We start from the raw sequence: 20,939 nt of genomic DNA on the forward strand, positions 1-20,939 counted from the left end.
CAAGCGCTCTACCACTGAGCCACCTTCCCAGCCCCCCAGCCCTAGATTCTTATCTCCAATAAACTACTCAGAAAAAGCTGGACGTGGTGTTGTGGCTCAGGTGGTAGCGTGCTAGCCTTGAGTAAAAAAAACTCAGAAACAGCGCCCAGGCCGAGTTCAAGCCCCAGGACTGGCATCCACACAAAAGGATGACACAGGGAAAGTGGGGCAGGGAAAAAAGAACTAATTAGCATATACCAAGAGAACATGTATCTTCAATCTTCTCAGAAGTAGGCATCCTTACCACCCCACTTTACAGATGCAGAAAATGAGACCCAGGCAGCTTAGGAGACCAGTCCAAGATCCTAGGTAGCACCACAGGAGAACAGCATTGAGTCCAACTGTCTCTACCCAAGACCTCTGTTTTCTCATTTCCTGGGATCCCTTTCCTCCAAAAGTGGTTACCAGACTTCCCACTCATGGAGGGCCCATCAGCTTGTGTCCCCACTCTGCTCCCTCTATCACACTTCCCAGGTGGGGTCCACTCTCACCTGCAAGGGCACCCCAACACTGTTGGCCACCTCTCGGATCAGAGCCTCTGAGACTGCATTGGAGGCATAGCGCTGCTTGCTGTTCACCTTGATCACAGGGCCCTGGGGAGAGTCAAGGGAGGCAGCGATGATGGCAGGTGCAGTGGGAACAAGGTGGGGCCTAGAGTCAGCCAGACATTCAGATCTCTAAGGAGAAGGGAGTGTCTCACCTTGTGGAATAAAGGCCGGTGGTTCTCCTCATGCTTGTCTCTGAAAGAGATGATTAGGATCAGAATGGCATCCTCCACACCACCAGAGGCGTGCACTCTTCCCACCCAGGTCCTCAAGTCAGTTTACAAAAGCATTCCTGACAGCCTCTGGCAATATAGATGGTAACAAGTTTGTAGACAGAAGTCTATTCAACAGCCTGGGTTAGACAGTCAATGGCTTTTGACCAAGTCAGGCCCTGGAACAGTGAAAAGGAAGATCCACTGAGTCTCTTGGCAAGAGAGGAAAGGGAAGAGGCGGGGCCGGGGGGGGGGCGGGCCAGACTGAAGGTGGGTTCTTTTGGCATCTCCAGCTGTGAGGGCTGGGCCTGGCACAGGAGACTCACGGGTAGTTGGGGTGTATGGCGTGGGCCATGTCTGCGCTGATCATATAGGACTTGGGGATGGCTTCCTCAAAGGCGGTCAGGTGCTGTGACGAGGCGGAGATCCGTCGCAGCACCAGCTCCGTCAGCAGGGACTGGGCTCCCTGGGCACTCTCGGACCCCACCTGGGCACGGCAGAGACCTCGCTCAGGCCTGGGCTGGGAGGCTGGCATGATGGGCCGACTCCTCCTGAGCCACAGCGTGGGACGGGGAGCGTCCTTAGCAACCTCCCCAATCCTGGATCATTACAGCAGTGTGGGGTGTCCTTACTGGCCTATTTCTCTCTACACAAATTCCACACTTGAAGCTCAACAGAGATGTCTAAGCACACTGGATAATGGTCATTTCTTCCTTTTCTTTTTGGTGGTATTGTGGTTTGAACTCAGAGCCCTGCACTTGCCAGGGAAATGCTCTACCACTTGCAGTGTGCCTCTAGACCTTTTGACTTTCCTTATTTTCACACAGGGGGTTGATTTTTGTCCAGGCAAGCCTGGACAGTGATCCTTCTATTCATGCTCCCACGTAACTGAGGGGACAAGCAAATGCCACTGTATCTAGTTTTTTTAATTGACTTAGATGAGGTCTTTTTGTCCAGGCTAATCTCAAATTCTAATCCTCTCGATTCCAGTATCCTGAGTAGCTAAGATCCCATGCATGAGCCACCATGCTTGGCCCAATTTTCTTTAATACATGTGACAGAAACTGCTGTCTACATCTTTCATAACAGAATAATCAGGTTATAGCTAAGCACCAAACTATCCAGCTAAACCTAACTTTCCCAGCCTGCCTTGCAGCTAACTGTGGCCAAGCTAAGTTCTAAGCATATGAAAGTGATGAATTCTACTCTGGATCATCCCCATCCATTCCCACTCTCCCATCAACTGTCTTCCTGCTATGTGGGTGTAGGTATGATGGCCAGAGGTGGAACAACCAGGTTCCTAATGACAGAGACCCATCCTGAACTGCTAACTCTGACCTGGCTAGTCCATGAGAAAACTATCTACTTGTCAAGCTCTGTTACTGCAACTCAGACTACGGCCTACCACACCCCACACCACGCAGCACTGGGACCCACTGTGTGCTGAAGCCTGGGCAGCGTCCCTGGCCTTGAGAGGAGGAGCTGAGTCACACAGAAGGATACAGAAGATGGGTTCCACTGGAAGTAGCATATATATGCTGGGCCAGAAGGGGACATCAAATGCACGGGCAGCTCGCCCTGCCTGTCTTTAGGACATCCAGAATGGCCCTGGTCATGGTACTGCCCACAGAAGACGCTGCATACCTCTTCATTGTCGTAGAGTGTGATCATGCGCACGTGGGGTTCAGCGGCCAAGGAGGCAGGGGACACACAGGAATCAATTAAGGCCTGGAAAAGGAAGGGAATAAGCACATCACTCATATCTCTCTTCTTGCACAACTTAGCCTTCCAGTACCTAGGAGGGGCATGCCCCCACCCACATCTGTCCTAAAGGATGTGAAGAGGGCTGGACTTTCAGCAGCATCCTCTCTTAGGGCCCTTCCTCACAGAGGACATGGTGGGGACCTTCCAGCTCCCACACCTTCCCCTGCAAACGGCAGGAGGATGATATGAGAGGTGGAGAAGTCAAAAGACTTCACAGATCATGTAAACTGATGGGCCTCAATGAACATTAGCTCACTAGAACATTAGGAGACCATCATCTAGCTGACTCAGAAGTGGGATATAGGCCTTGGGTCTGGCTCTAGTCTCAGTTATTGTCCAAAACCTGTCTCTAGCCACGGGATTGGCAAGAGGAAATAAAGGCTAAAAAAGGCAAGGGAAGGGTAATAACAAGAGGAAAGGGAAAAAAAAGGTCCTGACCGGGATGATTAAGGTCTGAGGAGGAAGACAGGAAGAGAAGAGGAGGGGAAGGGAGAGGGAGAGGGAGAGGGAGAGGGAGTCCTGACTAGGATAGAAAGATGGGCCCAGGAACTGGTAGCTTATCCCTAAAATTATAGCTTCTCAGGAGACTGAGATCTAAGGATAGATGTTTGAAGCCCTCCTGGGCAGAATGGCTCCAATTAACCACCAGAAAGCTAGAAGTGGAGCTGTGGCTCAGAGGGCAAGCCTTGAGCAAAAACCTAAGGGATAGCATCATCCAGGTACTGATTTCAAGACCTAGTGGGGGGGGGGAGGGGAGAGGTGTGTGTGTATGTGACGGGACATGGAGGTGACTGCCCCACCAAGATTCAAGATCCCAAGGAAGAGAAAGAAGACTGTGTAGGCTTAAGCCAGGACAGGTGGGAGAAAAGCAGATGGGGAGAAAAGTAGACACTATTGCTGCCCGCCCCGCCCCCCTGCTCCCCACCCCTACCCCTCACCCCTGGGGCTTGAACTCAGGGAGCCACAGCTCCACTTCAGGTTTTCTGGTGGTTTATTGGAGATAAGATTTCCCTGCCCAGGCTGGCTTCCAACCTCAATCCTCAGATCTCAGCCTCAGTAGCTAGGCGTGAGCCACCAGTGCCTGCCAGGGGAAAGATAATACCTTGCAGGGTGGCTCAGCCTTTCCTTTGAGCCAGAGGTTGTTAGCTTAAGGAAAAGCAGCAGGAACAGGGTTAGGACAAGACACCATAGCATTCTGAATACTTGTCAGCTTTCTCCTACCTCAGCGCCTGGCCCCCAGCCAGGGGCAAAGTCAAAGAGCAAAGGTAGCTTGGTTAAAGGTTCAGCCTTGGTGCCCCTTCCAGTGGTCCATTCAATACCAGCAAACTGGGAGTGGTCATTTGTCCTCTCTCATCACCCCCTGGGACCATCCCATCCTATCCACCCACACCTCTAACCTCTCCTTACCTGCAGGGCACAGAAGCAGCTGTGCAGATTGTCCAGCCGAGGGGCAAAGATGAACTCATCATAGGCTCCACCCAGGACCTAGACAGGACAGGTAACTTAACTTTAGCATCCACCGCCAACTCACTTCCGGCTCCCAAAGACTTCAGTTGAACCAATGTCTGGTTTCTTGTGCAACTACTTCTTGACCCTTGGCCTAATGTACCATCTTTCTGCTGTGCAGACACAGCAGAGAATGGAGAGCGGGGTGGGGTTGCCAGGAAGAGGCCTGTAGCTCCTGACCTCTTCCAGTGAGACAGAAGAGGGAGAATTGAAGGGTACAAACAAGGAGCCCAAAAAAACACAAAGGTGACAAAAGAAAACTCAGTTGGCATTTAGTAGGGATTCGGGCAAGATAGGGGATCCAGAATCAGCAATCTCCTACTGTTAACAACTGGGAGGCAAAGCATAGCACCAACCAGGCTTATTGTCCTGAGGGGTTCAGAATCAGTGTGGGTCAAAGTAGACAAAGGATCGCCCATAGCAGAAACTCCTGCAGAATCCACAAAAAGGGCCAATTCCAGGCCCCAGGCCACAGACAGTCCCAGTCGGCATGTCTCAGAGAGGGAGGGAACTTGCCTACTTGGAACCACTGGGGGCACAGTGAATGATGTCGACCAGGAAGAAGAGGGATGACAGTCACTGAGGTGCGCTGGAGGGATGAGTGCATCAGGGGACAAGCTAGGGCCAGCTGGACTCCCTGAGGCCCCACCCACAAGTTGGGGAAACACCTGCAGCTGTTCCTCACCGCAGGTTGGGTGTCTGCCAGGCAGAGCTCCATCTCCAAGATGTCTTCAGGGCTCAGGCCCAAATGGGAGCAGAGCAGGGACATGAGGACGGAGTGGTGCCGTTCATCCTGCAGAGTAGAGGATGTTGGAAGGACCATCTGCTCCTCCTCTCTTTCCCCCATTCTCAGTAAACTGGTCTATTCCTCTTCTACCCACCTCCCCGGGAGTCGGGGACCCTCTTACAGCAGCATTGAAAGGCCCTGGCTCAGGACTCCCCTTCTCCAGCTCCTCCTGTACTGCTGTGGCAAGAATGGGGATTCTGTGGGGAGAAGCGTGAGAAGGCAGAATGGGGGGGAGGCTGGAAGGCAATTGGCGGGGGCAGGGTATCCACGAGCTCAGGAGTCTTTTGGTGGAGACTGCGCTTGCCCTTCAATTCCTAGCCCATTATCCAAATAGTAGAGCTTTAAGGCCCCTTGGGCGGAAGCTGGATCCCAAGAATAGAACTTGATTGTGGCCATTAAGCACTGGTTTCCTAGCCCCCTCTAGGGCCCCTTCTGCCACCTGGCACCATATCCCATCCCTCCCACCTTCCAGAGCCCCCTTCCCCAGTCTCACAGGTGCATCTCTGTGTTGGGCCCAAAGTTCTCATTGATATTTCGCTGCAGATGGATGGCTAGGTGTGGGATGCGCAGAATGGGCCTCTCCACATGCACCAGCCGCTGCTCCAGTCGACCTGAAGTGGGGCTCTGTGGTAGAATAGGCCAGGTGAGCTTAGGATACTTCCCAAACCTGACCAGGACTGCTCTGACTGCACCCAGACTAACCATTATCCTCTCTTCCCCATGGTCCTCTCCGTAAGTCCACTGAAGATGACACTGAATCTTCAAGCAACCCAGGGTGAGAAAGGACTCCCAACCCTGGTTCCCACCTTGATAATGACCCGTCCAGCCAGGGTCAGGTCACGGTCAAACCAGGTGCTCCAGATCCCACCACCATAGGTCTCTACACCGACCTGCTGGTAGCCCAACTGACTGCGGCGAGACCGGCGTTTCACCTGAGCATGAAGATAGAGAGGAAGTCAGAGATAGCTGAATGAGTGGTACTGGAGATGACACAAGAATGTGAAGGAGGGGTCACCAAAATTTGTACCTCCCCATTTTTGTCCCATAGCACCCCAACATCTCCCCTCAGCCCAGCAGAGCCTGGCTCCTTACCCGGAGGCATGGGCTGTCGGTGTGCGCCCCAATGAGGCTGAAGCCATTGCCAGGAACATACTGGCCCCCCACAGCGAAAGCGATCAGGGTAGAGGAGTTCCTGGTCAGGAAGTACTGTGTAAGGGATCAGAGGCATTAGTCTAAGTTGCTTAGTCAGCTGGCACACAGGCTTTTTTGAGACCCAGCTTAGGGATCCACCGATCAGCCCCCAACCCATCCCTAGTACCTTGCTCTGGGGTCTGATATCCCAGCTCTCTGTCTCCTTGAGTTCATGGAAGCCAGCCTGGAGGAGGCGGCTTCGGCACTCGGCTACAGCTGTAGGAAGAGGATCCCCTCGAAGCTACAGCAGTCGATGGCGGACACTCCCCCCTCCCTCCCTGGCCCCGGTCACTTACCGTGGAAAGGAGAGGGACTCCGGTTCACAAACCTGAGGAGCTCCCGGGCCGCGGCTTGCACCGCCTCTTTGCGGGCCCGGCCGTTCATAGCCACCTAGGGGAGGGGGGCGCTCAGACTCCTACCAGGTCTGGGGTCCCGTCCCCTCCTCCGATCTCACCCCGGAATTCCCCACCAACACACCCGGATCGGGGTCCCTCCAATCACCTCTCGGCGGAAAGCCTTAGCTTTCTGCCTACGGGTTACTACACACTTGAGCCTCCGGCTCGCTCCGGAGGGCCCGGCTTCCTAGGTCCCTCCCCCCCCGCCCCCCCCCCGCCGCCCACGTCCCTGGCCAGCCAGGAAGCGGCCTGCACCCGGCGCACCCGGCGCGCGAGGCCGCCGCAGCCCGGAACCCGAGGGAGACCTCGCCCCGCCCCCCTCCACCCCGGGACGGTCAGGTCACCCCGAGCGGGCCGCGGCGTCGCTTTGGATCGGGCGAACCCCCACCGCAGAGCGGCACTAAACCTACGTTCGAAAGGACGCCGGGCAGAGCCTGGGATCGAAGTCTTCGTAGCGCCCGCAGCAGCCACGTACCTTCTAGGGCCCCGAGGCCGCGAAGGCTCACGAGACCCGGGCTTCGGCCCGCCCCCCAGCGCTCCGCTCACCCCACCCCGCTCTGGCCGCGCCCCCGCCCCGCTGCCGGCTCCTCCCCTCGCCAGACCGCCTCCCGGGCCCGCCCCCGATGCGTCGCAAACTCCGCCCCCTTTCAGGCACGCCCACGACACGCCCCCGGAAGGCCGCGCCCAGGCGGCCCCTCCCACCACCACCCCCACGTCCCGCTCTCTTTCTGGCTGGACTTTCAGCTGAGCACGTAGCCAGCTCGGGCTGTCCGCCCCGCCCCCGATGCAACTTCCGCTCCGCCCCTCATCCACACGCCCCGCCCAGGTCCCAGGCTCTCGGTCCCGCCCCTTCAGCTCGGTCCACACTGCGGCTAGGGCCCTCTAGCGCCGGGGAGGTGTTAGGTCAGCCGCGAACCTCTTCTCCCAACTTCACAGTCCCAGTGGGTGCCAGCCAGTTAGTTCACTTGGTCCGAAGGGCGCACTCCCTTCGCATCACCCTCCTGGTAATAAAAGCAACGTGGCTAATGTTCATGGGATGAGCTTTAGATTTATGATTAACATATTTGCTTAATCTTTGCAACTGCCCTATAGACATTGTATGGACTAACTGAATACCAACACAAGCAACTTGTCCAAAGTGGCAAATGGCAAGGGTAGGATTTGGACTCCATCAGTTTATTTGCAGAGGCTCGAACAACTGATACAGGTTTCCCATGTCATTTCCTGGCCAAAAGGCCTGGATAAGCCTTGATAAGGGAGGTCTCAGATACAGAAACTAGTGCTCAAGAGCACATGGCTATTTGTATGAATCTAGATTTAACTCTAAAATCCATGCTCTTTCCACTTCTAAAATGACAGAAAAGGGGCTGGGAAGTTGGCTCAGTGGTAGAGCACTTGCCTTGCATGCCTGAGGCCCTGGGTTCGATTCCTCAGCACCACATAAGCAAAAAGAAAAAAGCCGGAAGTGGCGCTGTGGCTCAAGTGGTAGAGCGCTAGCCTTGAGCTGAGGGACAGCGCCCAGGCCCAGAGTTCAGGCCCCACGACCGGACCCAAAAAAATAAAAATAAAATGATAGAAAATAGCAATCTCCATATACTCTTGGAGATAAATCTAATATTTCCATTTCAAGAGTAGTGAAACCCAGGTACCTACCTACTATAGATACAGATCACGGGCTGTTGGTATAATCAACCATTGGTATAAACCAACCTTACAGGGATCACAGTCCGTGGGGCAACCTCCCATCAGTGTATTTTGGGTTGCAGAGATGTGGGGTAAGGAGAGGAGCCTGCCACTCTCATTTCAATAAGTAGATGTTGCAGGGGTGAGGTTGGGAGAGTGGATTAGAACATACTGTGGGTGATGAACTGAATTCACTGGGTTCCCTAAACACTTACTGAAATACTATTATATTCCCATTAATTGGTGCAATTGAATGGGTTTAAATAATTACAATTAAAATACCATTATATGTAAAATTCAGTGCTGAATGAACCATGGGAAAAACACTCTTGTCCTCTGAGATGCTAGAGGTTAGGTACTATGGCAGGGCCTCGCTCAAGGAGGACAGAGAGAAGAGCAGGAATGGGGATACAAGATACAGTCAGCCTCTGCAGATCAGTGAGTTCTGCATCCTTGAATTTAACTAACTGCAGATAAAAAATATTCAGGAAAAATGAAGGTCTGTATTGAACATGTACAGACATTTTTTCCCTTGTTCGTTCTCTAAACACTGGGGATTAACTATACAGCATTTAGTTTTAGGCATTATAAGAACTTGAAAGATAATTTAAAATAAGTGGGAGAATGAAAAAAGGTTATATGTAGACACGGTAACATTTTATGTAAGGAACATGAGGATGTCTCATATCTAGGTATCCACAGAAGTCATACCACCAAACCTCTGCAGATGCAGAGAGGACTGCATAAGGAAGGAGACGGACAGAAGAACTGTCAATGAGAGAGCATGCGAAGAACTGTCAATGAGAGAGCATGCGAAGAACTGTCAATGAGAGAGCATGCGAAGAACTGTCAATGAGAGAGCATGCTCAGGTAAGCAATTCACACACCACTAAAATGCATAACTTATGAAAGTAAATAGTTGATACATTGAGTCTCCATTCTTACTGATAGATTAAACACACACACACACACATACAATAGACAGGTACCAGTGACTCACACCTAACTACTGAGGAGGTTAAGATCTGAAGATCAAGGTATAGAGCCAACCCCTGGCAGTAAAGTCCATGAAACTCATCTCCAATTAACAAGCAAAAAGCTGGAAGTGGAGCTCTGGCTCAAGTAGTAGAGCAAACAAGCTCAGGAACAGTATCCAGGTTCTTAGTTCAAGTCCCAGAACTGGCACACACAGAGCACACAGAGTTACAGAGACATATAAATACACACACACACACATACACACACACACACACTTCTAGAAAGTCAAGAGCTGATGCTTAACCCTGTCATCCTAGCTACTTGTGAAGCTGACATCTGAGGATCACAGTTTGAAGCCAGCCTAGGCAGAAAAGTTCAAGACTTTTATCTCCAGTTAACAAAGAAAAAAAAGCCAAAAGTAGAGATGTGGTTCAAGTGGTAGGGTGCCAGCCTTGAAAGAGAAAGCTAAGTGAGAGCCCAAGGTCCTGAGTTCAAGTCTTAGTACCAACACACACAGACACACAGATACAGACATGCATGCGCATGTGCGCGTGCAAACACACACACACACACACACACACACACATCCTCTAGAGAACCAGAAAGAAAAAGGATAGAGAAGATACCTGTAAGAAGTCTCCAGCAAACATTAGTGAAAGGATCCAAAAGTGCCCTATTCAAATCCAAAGTAAGACAATGATAAACTATTCCTACTGGCAGCCATGTGGTCACAGGATAAGCAATTATATATGGGAAAATAAAATTGATTATTATTTTCAGATTATATGATTACTCAGAAACCCTAATAAAATAAGCTGTCAGAACTGATAGAAGAGGTGGCCTGGTTTTTTAAAAATGGCTTTCTTGAACAATAATCAACTAGAAAATATAAAAGAAAGTCCTATTTATAAGAACAAGAAATACTATTAAATTCTAAGACATAGACATGTGAGAGAATCAATCTTACTTTAACCAAGGAAATACAAGTTAAAAATGAGGTGCCTGCTTAGGAGAAGAACGGAAAGGGGGGAAGGGAATAAGACAGTGGAAATAGAGTGTTTGCAACAATAGAACAATAAAACCTATTGAAATTGTTTAGGGAAGGGAGGAAGGGGGAAAGGAGAGTGATCAGGGAGTGAGATTGATTGGAGAATATAGTAAATGTGTGGAAATATAATCCTGTGTGTGTGTTTGTGCACATGTGTGTGAGCACACGCATGTGTGCACTAGTACTAGGGTTTGAACTGAGGGCCTGGGTGCTGTCCCTGCGAGGTTTTTTTTTTTTTTTTTTGCTCAAGGATAATGCTCTGCCACTTGAGCCACAGCTCCATTTTCCACAATAAATTTTTTGAACCTTTATTATCTCTATAATATAGCTTATTTAATTTGAAGTCTATATAATTTAACTTTTTGTGTGTATGTACAGATACTGGAGCTTGAACTTATCCCTCTCACTGTCTGCTCGAGGCTGGCATTCTTCCACCTGAGTCATACCTCCACTTCCAGCTTTTTGCTGGTTTATTGGAGATATGAGTTTACTTTTCTGCCCAGTCTGGCTTCAAACTGTGATCCTTAGCTTTCTGATCACTATGATTACAGGTTTGAGCCACCTAGCTTACAATTTAATATTTTAATAATGGCCACGTTTTACAGGCTCACTAATTCCTAGGAATCTGACCATCCATTCTTCTGAATGGTCCAAGTTGGTTCCAATTCAGTTAGTACTCCACACGCACACTACATCTTTGCTACTAAAAGTATGACCTGTTTGAAACAAGTAGAGACCACCATAAAAGGTTGTTTTTAAAAAAAAAAAAAAAAAAGCATGTTAAAGCCGGGCACTGGTGGCTCATACCTGTAATCCTAGCTACTCAGGAGGCTGAGATCTGAGGATCGCGGTTCAAAGCCAGCCCAGGCAGGAGAGACCGTGAGACTCTTATCTCCAATAAACCACCGAAAACCGGAAGTGGTGCTGTAGCTCAAGTGGTAGAGTGCTCGCCTTGAACTGGAGAGCTGAGGGACCACGCCCAGGCCCAGAGTTCAAGCCCCACGACCGACAAAAAAAAAAAAAAAGCATGTTAACTCTGAGACCTTAAACTGTTATCCATTCACAACGCACTTTTAACAGCTTTATCATGAAAGAATGTTTATAGACTCGGAATCTCTTATGAGAGGCTAAGCTAAAACTAGAGGGGTTCAAGATGACCACACAAATGACAGACATTGGGGCTTGAACTCAGAGCCTGTGCACTGTCCTTTAGCTCTTTTACCCAAGGCTGATGCTCTGCCATTTGAACCACAGTTCTATTTCTAGCTTTTTACTGGTTAATTGGGGGCGGGGGGGAATCGCATGGATTTTTTTTTTTTTGACATGGGGCTTGAACTCTGGGCCTGGCTGCTGCCCTTTAGCTCTTCAGCTCAAGGCTAGCACTCTACCACTTGAGACACAGCGCCACTTCTAGTTTTCTGGTTATTTATTGGAGATAAGAGTCTCACGGACTTTCCTGCTTGGACTGACTTTGAACCTCGATCCTCAGTAGCTAGGATCACAGTCGTAAGCCTGTACAGGATATCTTGAGTAGCTAGGATTACAGGAGTGAGCCACTAGCACCTGGCTAATTTCATGGATTTGTCTATCTGGGCTGGCTTCCCATTATGATTCTCAGATCTCAACCTCCAGAGTAACTGATGGGAGTCACCAGCATCCCATTAGGTGCTTTCTTTTCCACCTCCCTCACTCCCAGCGTCCCCTCCAACATGTACAGCTCCTCAGCTTTATCATAAGGTCCACACACAACCATGAAGCCAGGACAAGTATGATGTTGAGTACCTCAGCAGATCAGGGGTTAAATTGGCTGCCCAGAAGCCTGCAAACCTCAGGTCTAGAATGTTTGCACACAAGAAGAAACAATCTTTTGAAACTGCCCATGACCAATGGGCAATTACCAAATTTTAGCTCACTTCAGAAAACCAATAGAAGCTTGCTGCAACAGAGGCTTGCTGCTCTCTGCCTGATGTAGCCTCTCAACCCTGCCATATTCCCCGTTGGGCCAAATTCAGGTTTATAAGCCACTTATATTAAAAACTACCTTTTAAGCATTTCTATGTGAAGCAATAGGAAAATAATTAAAGATACTGTATTAGACCAAGTTGAAAAAAGTGAGTGGCACAGTAATAGTGATTTGTTGCCACTTATGTGTAAGTGGGCACACACACACACACACACACACACACACACACGCACACACAAACACACACACCCTGACATGTTTAAATTATATCAGGAGTCAGAAGAAAATCCTGACTCTGGGAAAGAGAAATAGGATGGCTTTTTCTTATAAATCCTTTTATATCTCATTTATTTATTTATTGTTATTATTTTTGTCAGTTGTGGGGCTGGAAATCTGGGCCTGGGCACTGTCCCTGAGCTCTTCAGCTCAAGGCTAGCACTCTAACCACTTGAGCCACAGGACCAGTTCCAGTTTTCTGGTAGTTAATTGGAGATAAAGAGTTTTTCGGGGGGCTGGGAAGGTGGCTCAGTGGTAGAGCGCTTGCCTTGCATGCCTGAGGCCCTGGGTTCGATTCCTCAGCACCACATAAGCAAAAAGAAAAAAGCCAGAAGTGGCGCTGTGGCTCAAGTGGTAGAGCGCTAGCCTTGAGCTGAAGAGCTGAGGGACAGCGCCCAGGCCCAGAGTTCAGGCCCCACGACCAGACCCCCCCCCCAAAAAAAAGAGTTTTTCGGACTTTCCTGCCTGGGCTGGCTTTGACCCCATGATCCTTGGATCTCAGCCTCCTGAGTAGCTAGGATTATAGGTGTGAGCCACCAGCGCCCAGCTTTCTCCTTTGTTTTGTTACTTTTATATCCCTTTTGAGTTATTTTCTATGCACATGGCTAAATATGTTTTTGAAAAGCAAGCAGGTTTTAAAACAATTAAACAGAATTTAAAAGTAATGGTGGAAAGTTGATCTTTAAGCATTTCCTGTGGCCATGATTTTTGTCTTCTTCTAAACCATTTGAATTAGTAATCACTCGATTAGCATTTAACCTAATACCCTACAGTAAAATAATACTGTCCAACAATGCACACATAAAGCTATGTTTATCCTTTAGTATGGAAACATGGAAAGAGAAGACGCACAGAAAGGACAATGGATGGATTGTCTAGTTTTTTCCTCCCTCTCCCCCTCTCTCCTTCCCTCTCTCTCTTTTCTTACTTCCTCCCTCCCTCCATTCCTCTCTCCCTTCTTCCCTCCCTTCCCTTCCTTCTTCTCTTCCTTCCTTTTTTTCTCTTTCCCTCTCTCCCTCCCTCCCTCCCTCCCTTCCCTTTCTCCCTCCCTCCCTCCCTCCCTCCCTTCCTTCCTTCCTTCCTTCCTTCCTTCTTTCCTTGCTTTCTTTCCTTCCTCCCTCCCCTCCTTCCTTCCTCCCTCCCTTCCTTTCTTTCTTCCTCCCTTACCACCCTCCTTTCTATTTCTTGGTTTTACTAATTAATTGATGTCTTTATTTAGACATGGAATATAGGCCAAGCAGACTTTGAACTTAACTCTCCATCCTCCTGCCTCAGCTTCCTGAGTGCTGGATGACAGAACTGTATCACCATACCCAGAAGACTATTTCTTTGGATGTTGATATTTGAGATGAAGAAGTGAAACCTGGACATAAGATAGGGAACTCTTCAGGAAAAATCTTCACCCTCACTAGAACTATAGGCTATAGATCCTGCGCTGCCTTGCTTCTCCAGTCTTCCTGTCCCTCCTCCTCAGCACAAATCAGATACTCCATCATATACTTAAGAGGCTGAGCAAAAGAATTCCAAGTTTGAAGCTAGCCTGGGCAACAGTGCGATCCTGTCTGAAAATAAAAACTTTAAAAACCACCTGAGGCATGGTAGCTGGCAGGGGCTGGGGGCTGGTGTCTCTTGAGAATGTCAGGGTTGAGAGGATCACAGTCCCATGCCAGTTTAGACAGAAAAGTTGACAATATACTTTTTTCTCAATGTCCAGCACCAGTTACCTTAGTTACAGTGGGAAGTCTATAATAGGTACAGGTGACTCACGCCTGAAGTGACTCAGGAGGCTGAGATCTTCAGATCCTGGTTCAAAGCCAGCCTGGGCAGGAAAGTCCATAAGATTCTTCTCTCTCAATTAGCCACCAGAAAAACCAGAAGTGGAGCTATGGTTCAAGGTGATAGGGGCCTATCCATGAGCACAAAAGCTCAGGGACCGGGCCCAGGCCCTGAGTTCAAAGTGCCACAACTGACAGAAATAAAAATAAAATAGGCATAGAGACCCGAGCATGTACTTGGGCAGGAATTGAGAGGGGTGTGTGGGTGGAATGAGTGCACGAAAGGACTATAGGCATGGCTCAGTAAATAGAGTGTCTGTCTGGCAAGCAGGAGGTCCTGAGTTCAAACCTTACTGCTACCAAAAAAAAAAAAAAGGCTGTGCTGGGCATCAGTGGCTTACACCTGTAATCCTAGCTACTCAGAAAGCTGAGATCTGAGATTGAGGTTCAAAACTAGCCCAGGCAGGAAAGTCTGAGAGACTCTTATCTCCAATAAACCATTCAGAAAACTGGAAGTAGAGCTGTGCCTCAAGTGGAAGAGCACTCACTTTGAGCTGAAGAGCTAAGGGACAGCGCCCAGGCCCAGAGTTCAAGCCCCATTACTGACAAAAAAAAAAAGGTTGTAAATATAACTCAGTGGTAGAGCTCTTGTCAAGTCCCTAGGTTCAACTCCTCTCTTCTTATGCCCTTAGTCCCCCATTTTTCTCCAGCAATGACCTCTATATCTGCCCCTCTTGGAGTAAATCTTTTTACAAAAGAATTATTTAGGCTTGTTGTCAGACATTCCTCTTTTCATACTTGCAAACCCTCTGGAATTGACATTGTCACATTAATCATCGCAGCAATACTTGTGAAGGTCAAAAACTGCATCAATGGGCGCCCCAGGGCTGAGTTCTTACGAATATGTCTTCTCTCACCCTTCTTGACCTTCCCCAATGTCATGGTTTTAAATAGTGTCTACTTTCTAGCACTTCCCAAATGTACAGATCTTTATCCCAGATGTCTTTCTGATGTCACATTGATCCAATTGTCAAAATTTCCACTTGTGCGTTCAGTGGGAATCTTCAATTTTCTGCATCCAAATCCAAACTTTTCCTCCCCCTACCCCCAACCCAATTGCTCCATCCACAGCCATCCCATCTCAGTAAATGGCAATTCAAACTGCAATTTAAACTTAGGACCTCATGCTTTCTAGGCAGGCCCTCTGCCAAGTTGAGCCATGCGACTAGCTCTCATGTTTTTGCTCAGGCTGGCCTCAAATTGTAATTCTCTTATTTATGACCTCCCACATACCTAGCTTATTTGTTATGTATCCTAGCTTATTAAGATAGGGTCTTACTAACATTTTTGCCTTGGCTAGTCTTTAACCATAGTCCTTCCCACCTCTGCTATATGCATAGGTAGAATTATGGACATGAGCCAGTGTTTGGCCAGAAAATGGCAATTCTGTTCCAGTTTCAACACCACATACATTTTTGTGTGTGTGTGTTGGTCCTGGGACTTGAACTCAGGGCTTAAGCTCTGTCCCTGAGCTTCATTTGCTCAAGACTAGCATGCTACCATTTTAGCCACAGCTTCACTTCTGGATTCTTTGGTAGTTTATTGGAGATAAAGTCTCATAACTTTCCTGCCTGAGCTGGCTTTAAACCATGGATCCTTAAATCTCAGCCTCTTGCATAGCTAAGATTACAGGTCCATATTCTTAGTATCATCCATGGTACCTTTCTCAGGCCCATGTTCAATCCCTTAGTACAAACAGCTGTCCCTACCATCCCTATTCTTGAGTGTTCCCTACCACCCCCACAGGCCAATGGTCAGGTCCTCTGTCCTTTCCTGGTACCAATGTCATCTCCTATTCATCAGTGTAGAATAACATACAAGACAGTGGCCAATAATGATTTTCACTTTGCTGGTGCAATCCTCAGGACCTGACAAATAGTGATATGCAATGAACATTTACTAGATGAATGAAACTTTCAAAAGTAATCTTTTTCAAAAATAGTTGGGCTATTAAAGAAAAATAGGTGTGGATAAGACCCCTGTGGAATACTATGCAGCAATAAAAAAAAGTACTATCACTAAGCACAGTAATACAGCTGGGTCTCATGAGCATTAGGCTGAGTGAAAAAAATGATAAATTACAGAGCTGGAGGACAGATGAGTGATCTCAAAGGTTTGGTGGATGGAGAGAGAGGGGTTAATTAATCCAACTATAAAGGAACAACTTGAGGAGCATCTATATGATGAGGGTAGCTTCACTCCCAGTGGTGTTTACAGCTCCACATGTGATGAAATTAGGTTTACCAAATAAAATACAGGATAGGATCCCAGTTAAATTTGAATTTAAGATATAAATAGCTAGGAGTGTTGGTAGCTGATTTGTAATGGCTTGGTGTACAGGCAGGCTCAGACATACCTGGGTCAGATCCTGGGTCCTCCATTTACTAGTAGTGGGCTCTCTATTTTGAGTCTAATGAGACCCACTCAACTCCTGTCTTGTTCCTGTGGTACATCAGTGGCATCAGACAGGGACTTGAAACAGGCCTGAACAATGGACATTGGCAGACACAGCTCATCTGCAATGCCAGCTACTCAGGAGGCTGAGGTAAGAGGGCAAATTCAAGGGCATCCTGGGCTATCCAATGGTATTCTGTCTTAAAATAAAAATTTGAAAAGGGCTGGAGGGGTAGCTCAGTGGTAGGCCTCCTACGTTGCATACATAAGGTATGCATTCCCTGCTACCACAAAACAAACAAACAAACAAATAGAAGACAAACAAGGAATAGAGTTTTTGTCATTATTATTATTGTTGTTGTTAATTGTAGTATAAGGATGGCTCAAATATTTCATGGAATGTACTTCTACTTTAAAAAAAATACTGTCCTGTATTGTTATTTACTAAGCCTAGCAATCCTAGGGAAAAAAAATAGTCTAGAGGTATAGACACACATATTTTCCCACTGTCATTTCCTGGTTGTGGTTTTGTGTTGTGGTTGTGTGAGTTAACACCATTGTGAGAAGCTGACAGAAAGGCACACAGGAACTTCTCTGTACTGTGTTTCAACACCCATGAATGTGTAATTATTCAAAATGAAAAGGGTATTTGAACAGCCCTCAAAAGAAAACCAACCTGTTGGAGCCACACAAAGAACTGTAGGAAAGTGATGGTTCCGAACGTTTCAGTTTTCTGGAGAGCTATACAACTGGCACTTTCCAAAGGTCTCCAGCCATACGCCTCCTTGTGGCAACAAAGTCCTTATGAATGTGACTGGGCCTGGGTCACAGACACCCCTGGGTCAGATCCTGGTTTCTCCATTTAATTAGCTATGGACAGTGTCTGCCCAGGCTGGACCTGCCCACTCCTGCCTTGATCCTGTTCTACATTCAGAGATATCAATCAGGGAAGTTGAAACAGAACTTGAAATTTGAACTACCTACATTGCTCAGATTGGCAGACACAATAAATCTCGACTTCTTCCCCGCCCCCTTTGGAGAGCTAAGAGTTAAACATTTACGCTCATACCACAGACTTTGAGCCTCAGTTTTCCAATCTGCAAAATGGGGGAAACTAATGATAATGACCTCAAAATGCCATAAGGGATTAAATGAGATAAGGCATTAAGTTTGTCAAAGAGTGTGTGGGTAATGAATGTTAGTATTCTCTTTCATATTAGACTGTGAGAAACAGTATAAGGTTGGATGAGGGCAGGTTATGCGCTCTCTCTCTCTCTCTCTCTCTCTCTTCATCTCTCTGTATGCACTTCACTCATCTATGTATCTTCAGTAACTGGCACAGAATCTGACATATAGCAGGTGCTAAGTAAATGTTTGCTAAGTCACTGAATAAATGACAAATAATAGTAACTTGGGGGTAATATGCCTCTAGAAAAATCTGCATGTTGCAGAGGTGGAACATCTTATTTTCTGCCAAGGGCCATTTGGATATTTATAGCATCATTTGTGCACCATACAAAATTATCAACACAGGCAGACAGCCTCAAGCAGCCAATGAGCGACAACGCCAGCAGCGTATGTGTCTGCCTCACAGGAAATCACATGATTTTGTTGGCCTTATGTGGCTGTGAGTTGTAAGGACGTGATCTTTTAGTCTCGGAGATCTTCAGGTCCTGGGGCAGGCTGCTATGGAAGTCTGGTCACATTACCACCACCTGAGTCTGATGTCCACCTATCCAGGCCTGGTCCTGACCTCCAAGGACCAAGGCTCCTGTAGTGCCCCCTCCTGGTATCAGGGACAGGCGTTTTTTTCTCCCTCTGGGAGCCAAGATAAGGGACATTTCTGGCTCTGAGCCTGTCTGACTAGAGGTCATTTAATCCTTACTGGATTTGTTCTGTTTATTTTAGTGAACAGGGCTGTTTACTTTCAGTTCTTATTTCTAGGGGTGCTAACTCATTTTTGCTTCCCTTTTATTTACTCTTTGCAAGCACTGGGGTTTGAGTAAATATGTCTATAAAGTTCCAGGGACTGGGTTATTCTGTGTCTGGTATTTTAATGGCCTTTAAACAGTGTCTGCTCAGGTAAGCATTTTATAGATGGATCGAAAAGATAGGAGATTCTGTTCTTAGTGGCCTCTGACTCCTTCTAGCCTGGCAGCGGGTGCCAGCAGGCTATGAATCATGGCTTTTCATCAGTAATAAAAAATATCAAAAGACTACACTCATATCTAACAGAGCAATGGATCCACCCTACTTAGCCAGGCTAGCAAACTGCGATGGGTCCCTAAAACCCCAAGGCAGGGCTGAGGGACCCAATTCCCTAGAATGCTTTTTTTTTTTAAAGAAATGCATATTCATGAGATTCATCGGAAAATTCTGATTCAGAAGACTTGGACTGGGGCCCAGGAATCTGCATTTTTAACAGGTGCAGTACAGGATGTTGCTATCTTTAGGCCATCCCATGAAACACGAAGCTAGATTCTCAAAAATACGCCAATGGGTGGGCTGCCCTCAAGTTCACTGCTATGGAGCTAGGATACCAAACAGGCTCATTAGGAACAATTACCTCAGCGCTCAGCACTCGGAGCCTCCAAGGCCAGCCAGGATGATTGGAATATCCTTCAGGGAGGCTAATTGCTCTACCTCTAATTTGTTGGATGAATGAGGGTGGGAACTATGTCTCATTTATCTATTCATCCCCCATGATGGCCAAGATCATGTACTCTCATAGAAGCTGATGCTCGGGGAGAGGGAGCCCCACTTGCATGGGCCAGGACACCCCCCACTGAACACAGAGCAAGAAACAGGCTAGGTTACCTCACGGTAGCCAGTCAACCAGCAGTGGGGAGTGGACATTGGGAAGAGGTTGAGCGCCATGGCTTGAGCTGCTCGCCTCCTTCTATGGCTGGGGCAGGTCCATCAGCCTTAACTAACAGCATCCTAATTCCATCCCCTCAGCCACTATGACATCATTGGTCACCTTGGAACAATGATGTGTTCACAGTACCAAGAGCTTCAGATTAGCCTGTGGTGATCAGTGCCTGATGGTGACCTGCTGAAGGGAAGTCTTACATTCCAGAAAATTCTCTCCTTGAGGGATTCCTTCCTTGCTGTCTGATCTCTTTCTTTCGTTTCCATCAGCCAGTGGGCTCATTATTTGATCTCATCAGTGTGTTTATATTCTTTTCCTTTCATGAGAAGGCGTGCTCTTAGCCAGACACAGGTGGCTTATGCCTGTACTCCTAGCTATGAGGAGGCTGAGATCTGAGGATCCTAGTTCAAAGCCAGGCAAGTCTTTCCTAGGCAGGAAAGTCTGTGAGACTCTTATCTCCAATTAACTACTAAAAAGCTGGAAGTGGAGGTGTGGCCCAAGTGGTAGAGAGCCAGCCTTGAGTGAAAAAGCTAAGGGAGAGCACCGAGATCCTGAGTTCAAGTCCCAGGAATATAAAGAAAAATGAAGGTGAGTTCCATGGACCCCACGCCTTGCTCACTGCTTCATCCAGAGCCACCAGAGCCCGTGTAGTAAGTTCTCATTAAGGATTTTTGGTGCATGAATACATGAATGAGAGGAGCCACTAGCTCCCATCATGCATTCATTCACTCATTGACAAGCGCATTTTGGGTATCTGTTGTAGGCCAGACTCTTGTCAGCCTGAATAACTCCTTTTTGGCCCCAAGGAGCTCCCACACTGGTGGTAGGAAGCTGGAGACACATTCTTCGTGTAATGCAGTCTGACAAGGCCTGGATCGGAGGTCTAATGGAGATGGGGCTGCATGGAGGAGCACGCTGTGGCACTGACAGGTTCTTAAGTCAGAGAAATGGTGCCTTGTCTGGGAGGATTTCCACCCCCCCCCCGCCTGATTCAGGAGCCCCATCTGCCCCGAGGCCTCTGCCTCTGCTGACAACCACAGCTGCTTGCTTCTGCTAATATTGCAGCAGGGTGCTTCTATAGAAGTGATCTATAAAACACCATTTACAGCCATAACCGAGCTACAAAAATCAATCCCCAGCGTTCACTCCCATCAACAAACAGGCTTTGAAGGCCTCCTGAGGGGGGGGGGCACAGTTTTGAGGTGTCAAGAGGGATAAATGGATGAATAAAATGAGAACTCTTCCCCAAGGGGGCTTTCTAATCTCCCTAAGGAGACGGGACACCTGGAGATGAAATGACGAATGGCACATACCACATGGTGTCTGCCAAGTAGCCAGAGAAGGCTCTAGAGCCTTCTAGAATTGCACTGCCCTCAACAGTAGCCATTCAGCATTTGAAACAGAGCTATAAACAAACAAATATAGCTACGTGTTCAACAACTTCTCACACT

At 48.0% G+C, this 20,939-nt stretch overlaps 1 protein-coding gene across 1 annotated transcript in view; it reads right to left on the reverse strand.

The window, feature by feature from the left end:
* The window catches only part of Dnpep (aspartyl aminopeptidase), a 9,769-nt gene extending 3,341 nt beyond the window's left edge, over window positions 1-6,428 (reverse strand). Inside the window, exons 1-12 of the mRNA XM_013011244.1 lie at window positions 6,341-6,428; window positions 6,172-6,260; window positions 5,946-6,059; window positions 5,660-5,785; window positions 5,347-5,477; window positions 4,975-5,050; window positions 4,752-4,859; window positions 3,968-4,045; window positions 2,441-2,524; window positions 1,123-1,283; window positions 740-779; window positions 531-632 (exon numbers count right to left, since the gene is read on the reverse strand). Coding sequence (XP_012866698.1) covers window positions 531-632; window positions 740-779; window positions 1,123-1,283; window positions 2,441-2,524; window positions 3,968-4,045; window positions 4,752-4,859; window positions 4,975-5,050; window positions 5,347-5,477; window positions 5,660-5,785; window positions 5,946-6,059; window positions 6,172-6,260; window positions 6,341-6,428 — 1,197 coding nt within the window. The remainder of the gene's footprint in view (window positions 1-530; window positions 633-739; window positions 780-1,122; window positions 1,284-2,440; window positions 2,525-3,967; window positions 4,046-4,751; window positions 4,860-4,974; window positions 5,051-5,346; window positions 5,478-5,659; window positions 5,786-5,945; window positions 6,060-6,171; window positions 6,261-6,340) is intronic.
* Between the last annotated feature and the right edge of the window lie 14,511 nt (window positions 6,429-20,939).

This window comes from Dipodomys ordii, unplaced genomic scaffold, assembly GCF_000151885.1.
Source record: "Dipodomys ordii isolate 6190 unplaced genomic scaffold, Dord_2.0 Scaffold1, whole genome shotgun sequence".
In the NCBI taxonomy this organism is placed as follows: domain Eukaryota; kingdom Metazoa; phylum Chordata; class Mammalia; order Rodentia; family Heteromyidae; genus Dipodomys; species Dipodomys ordii.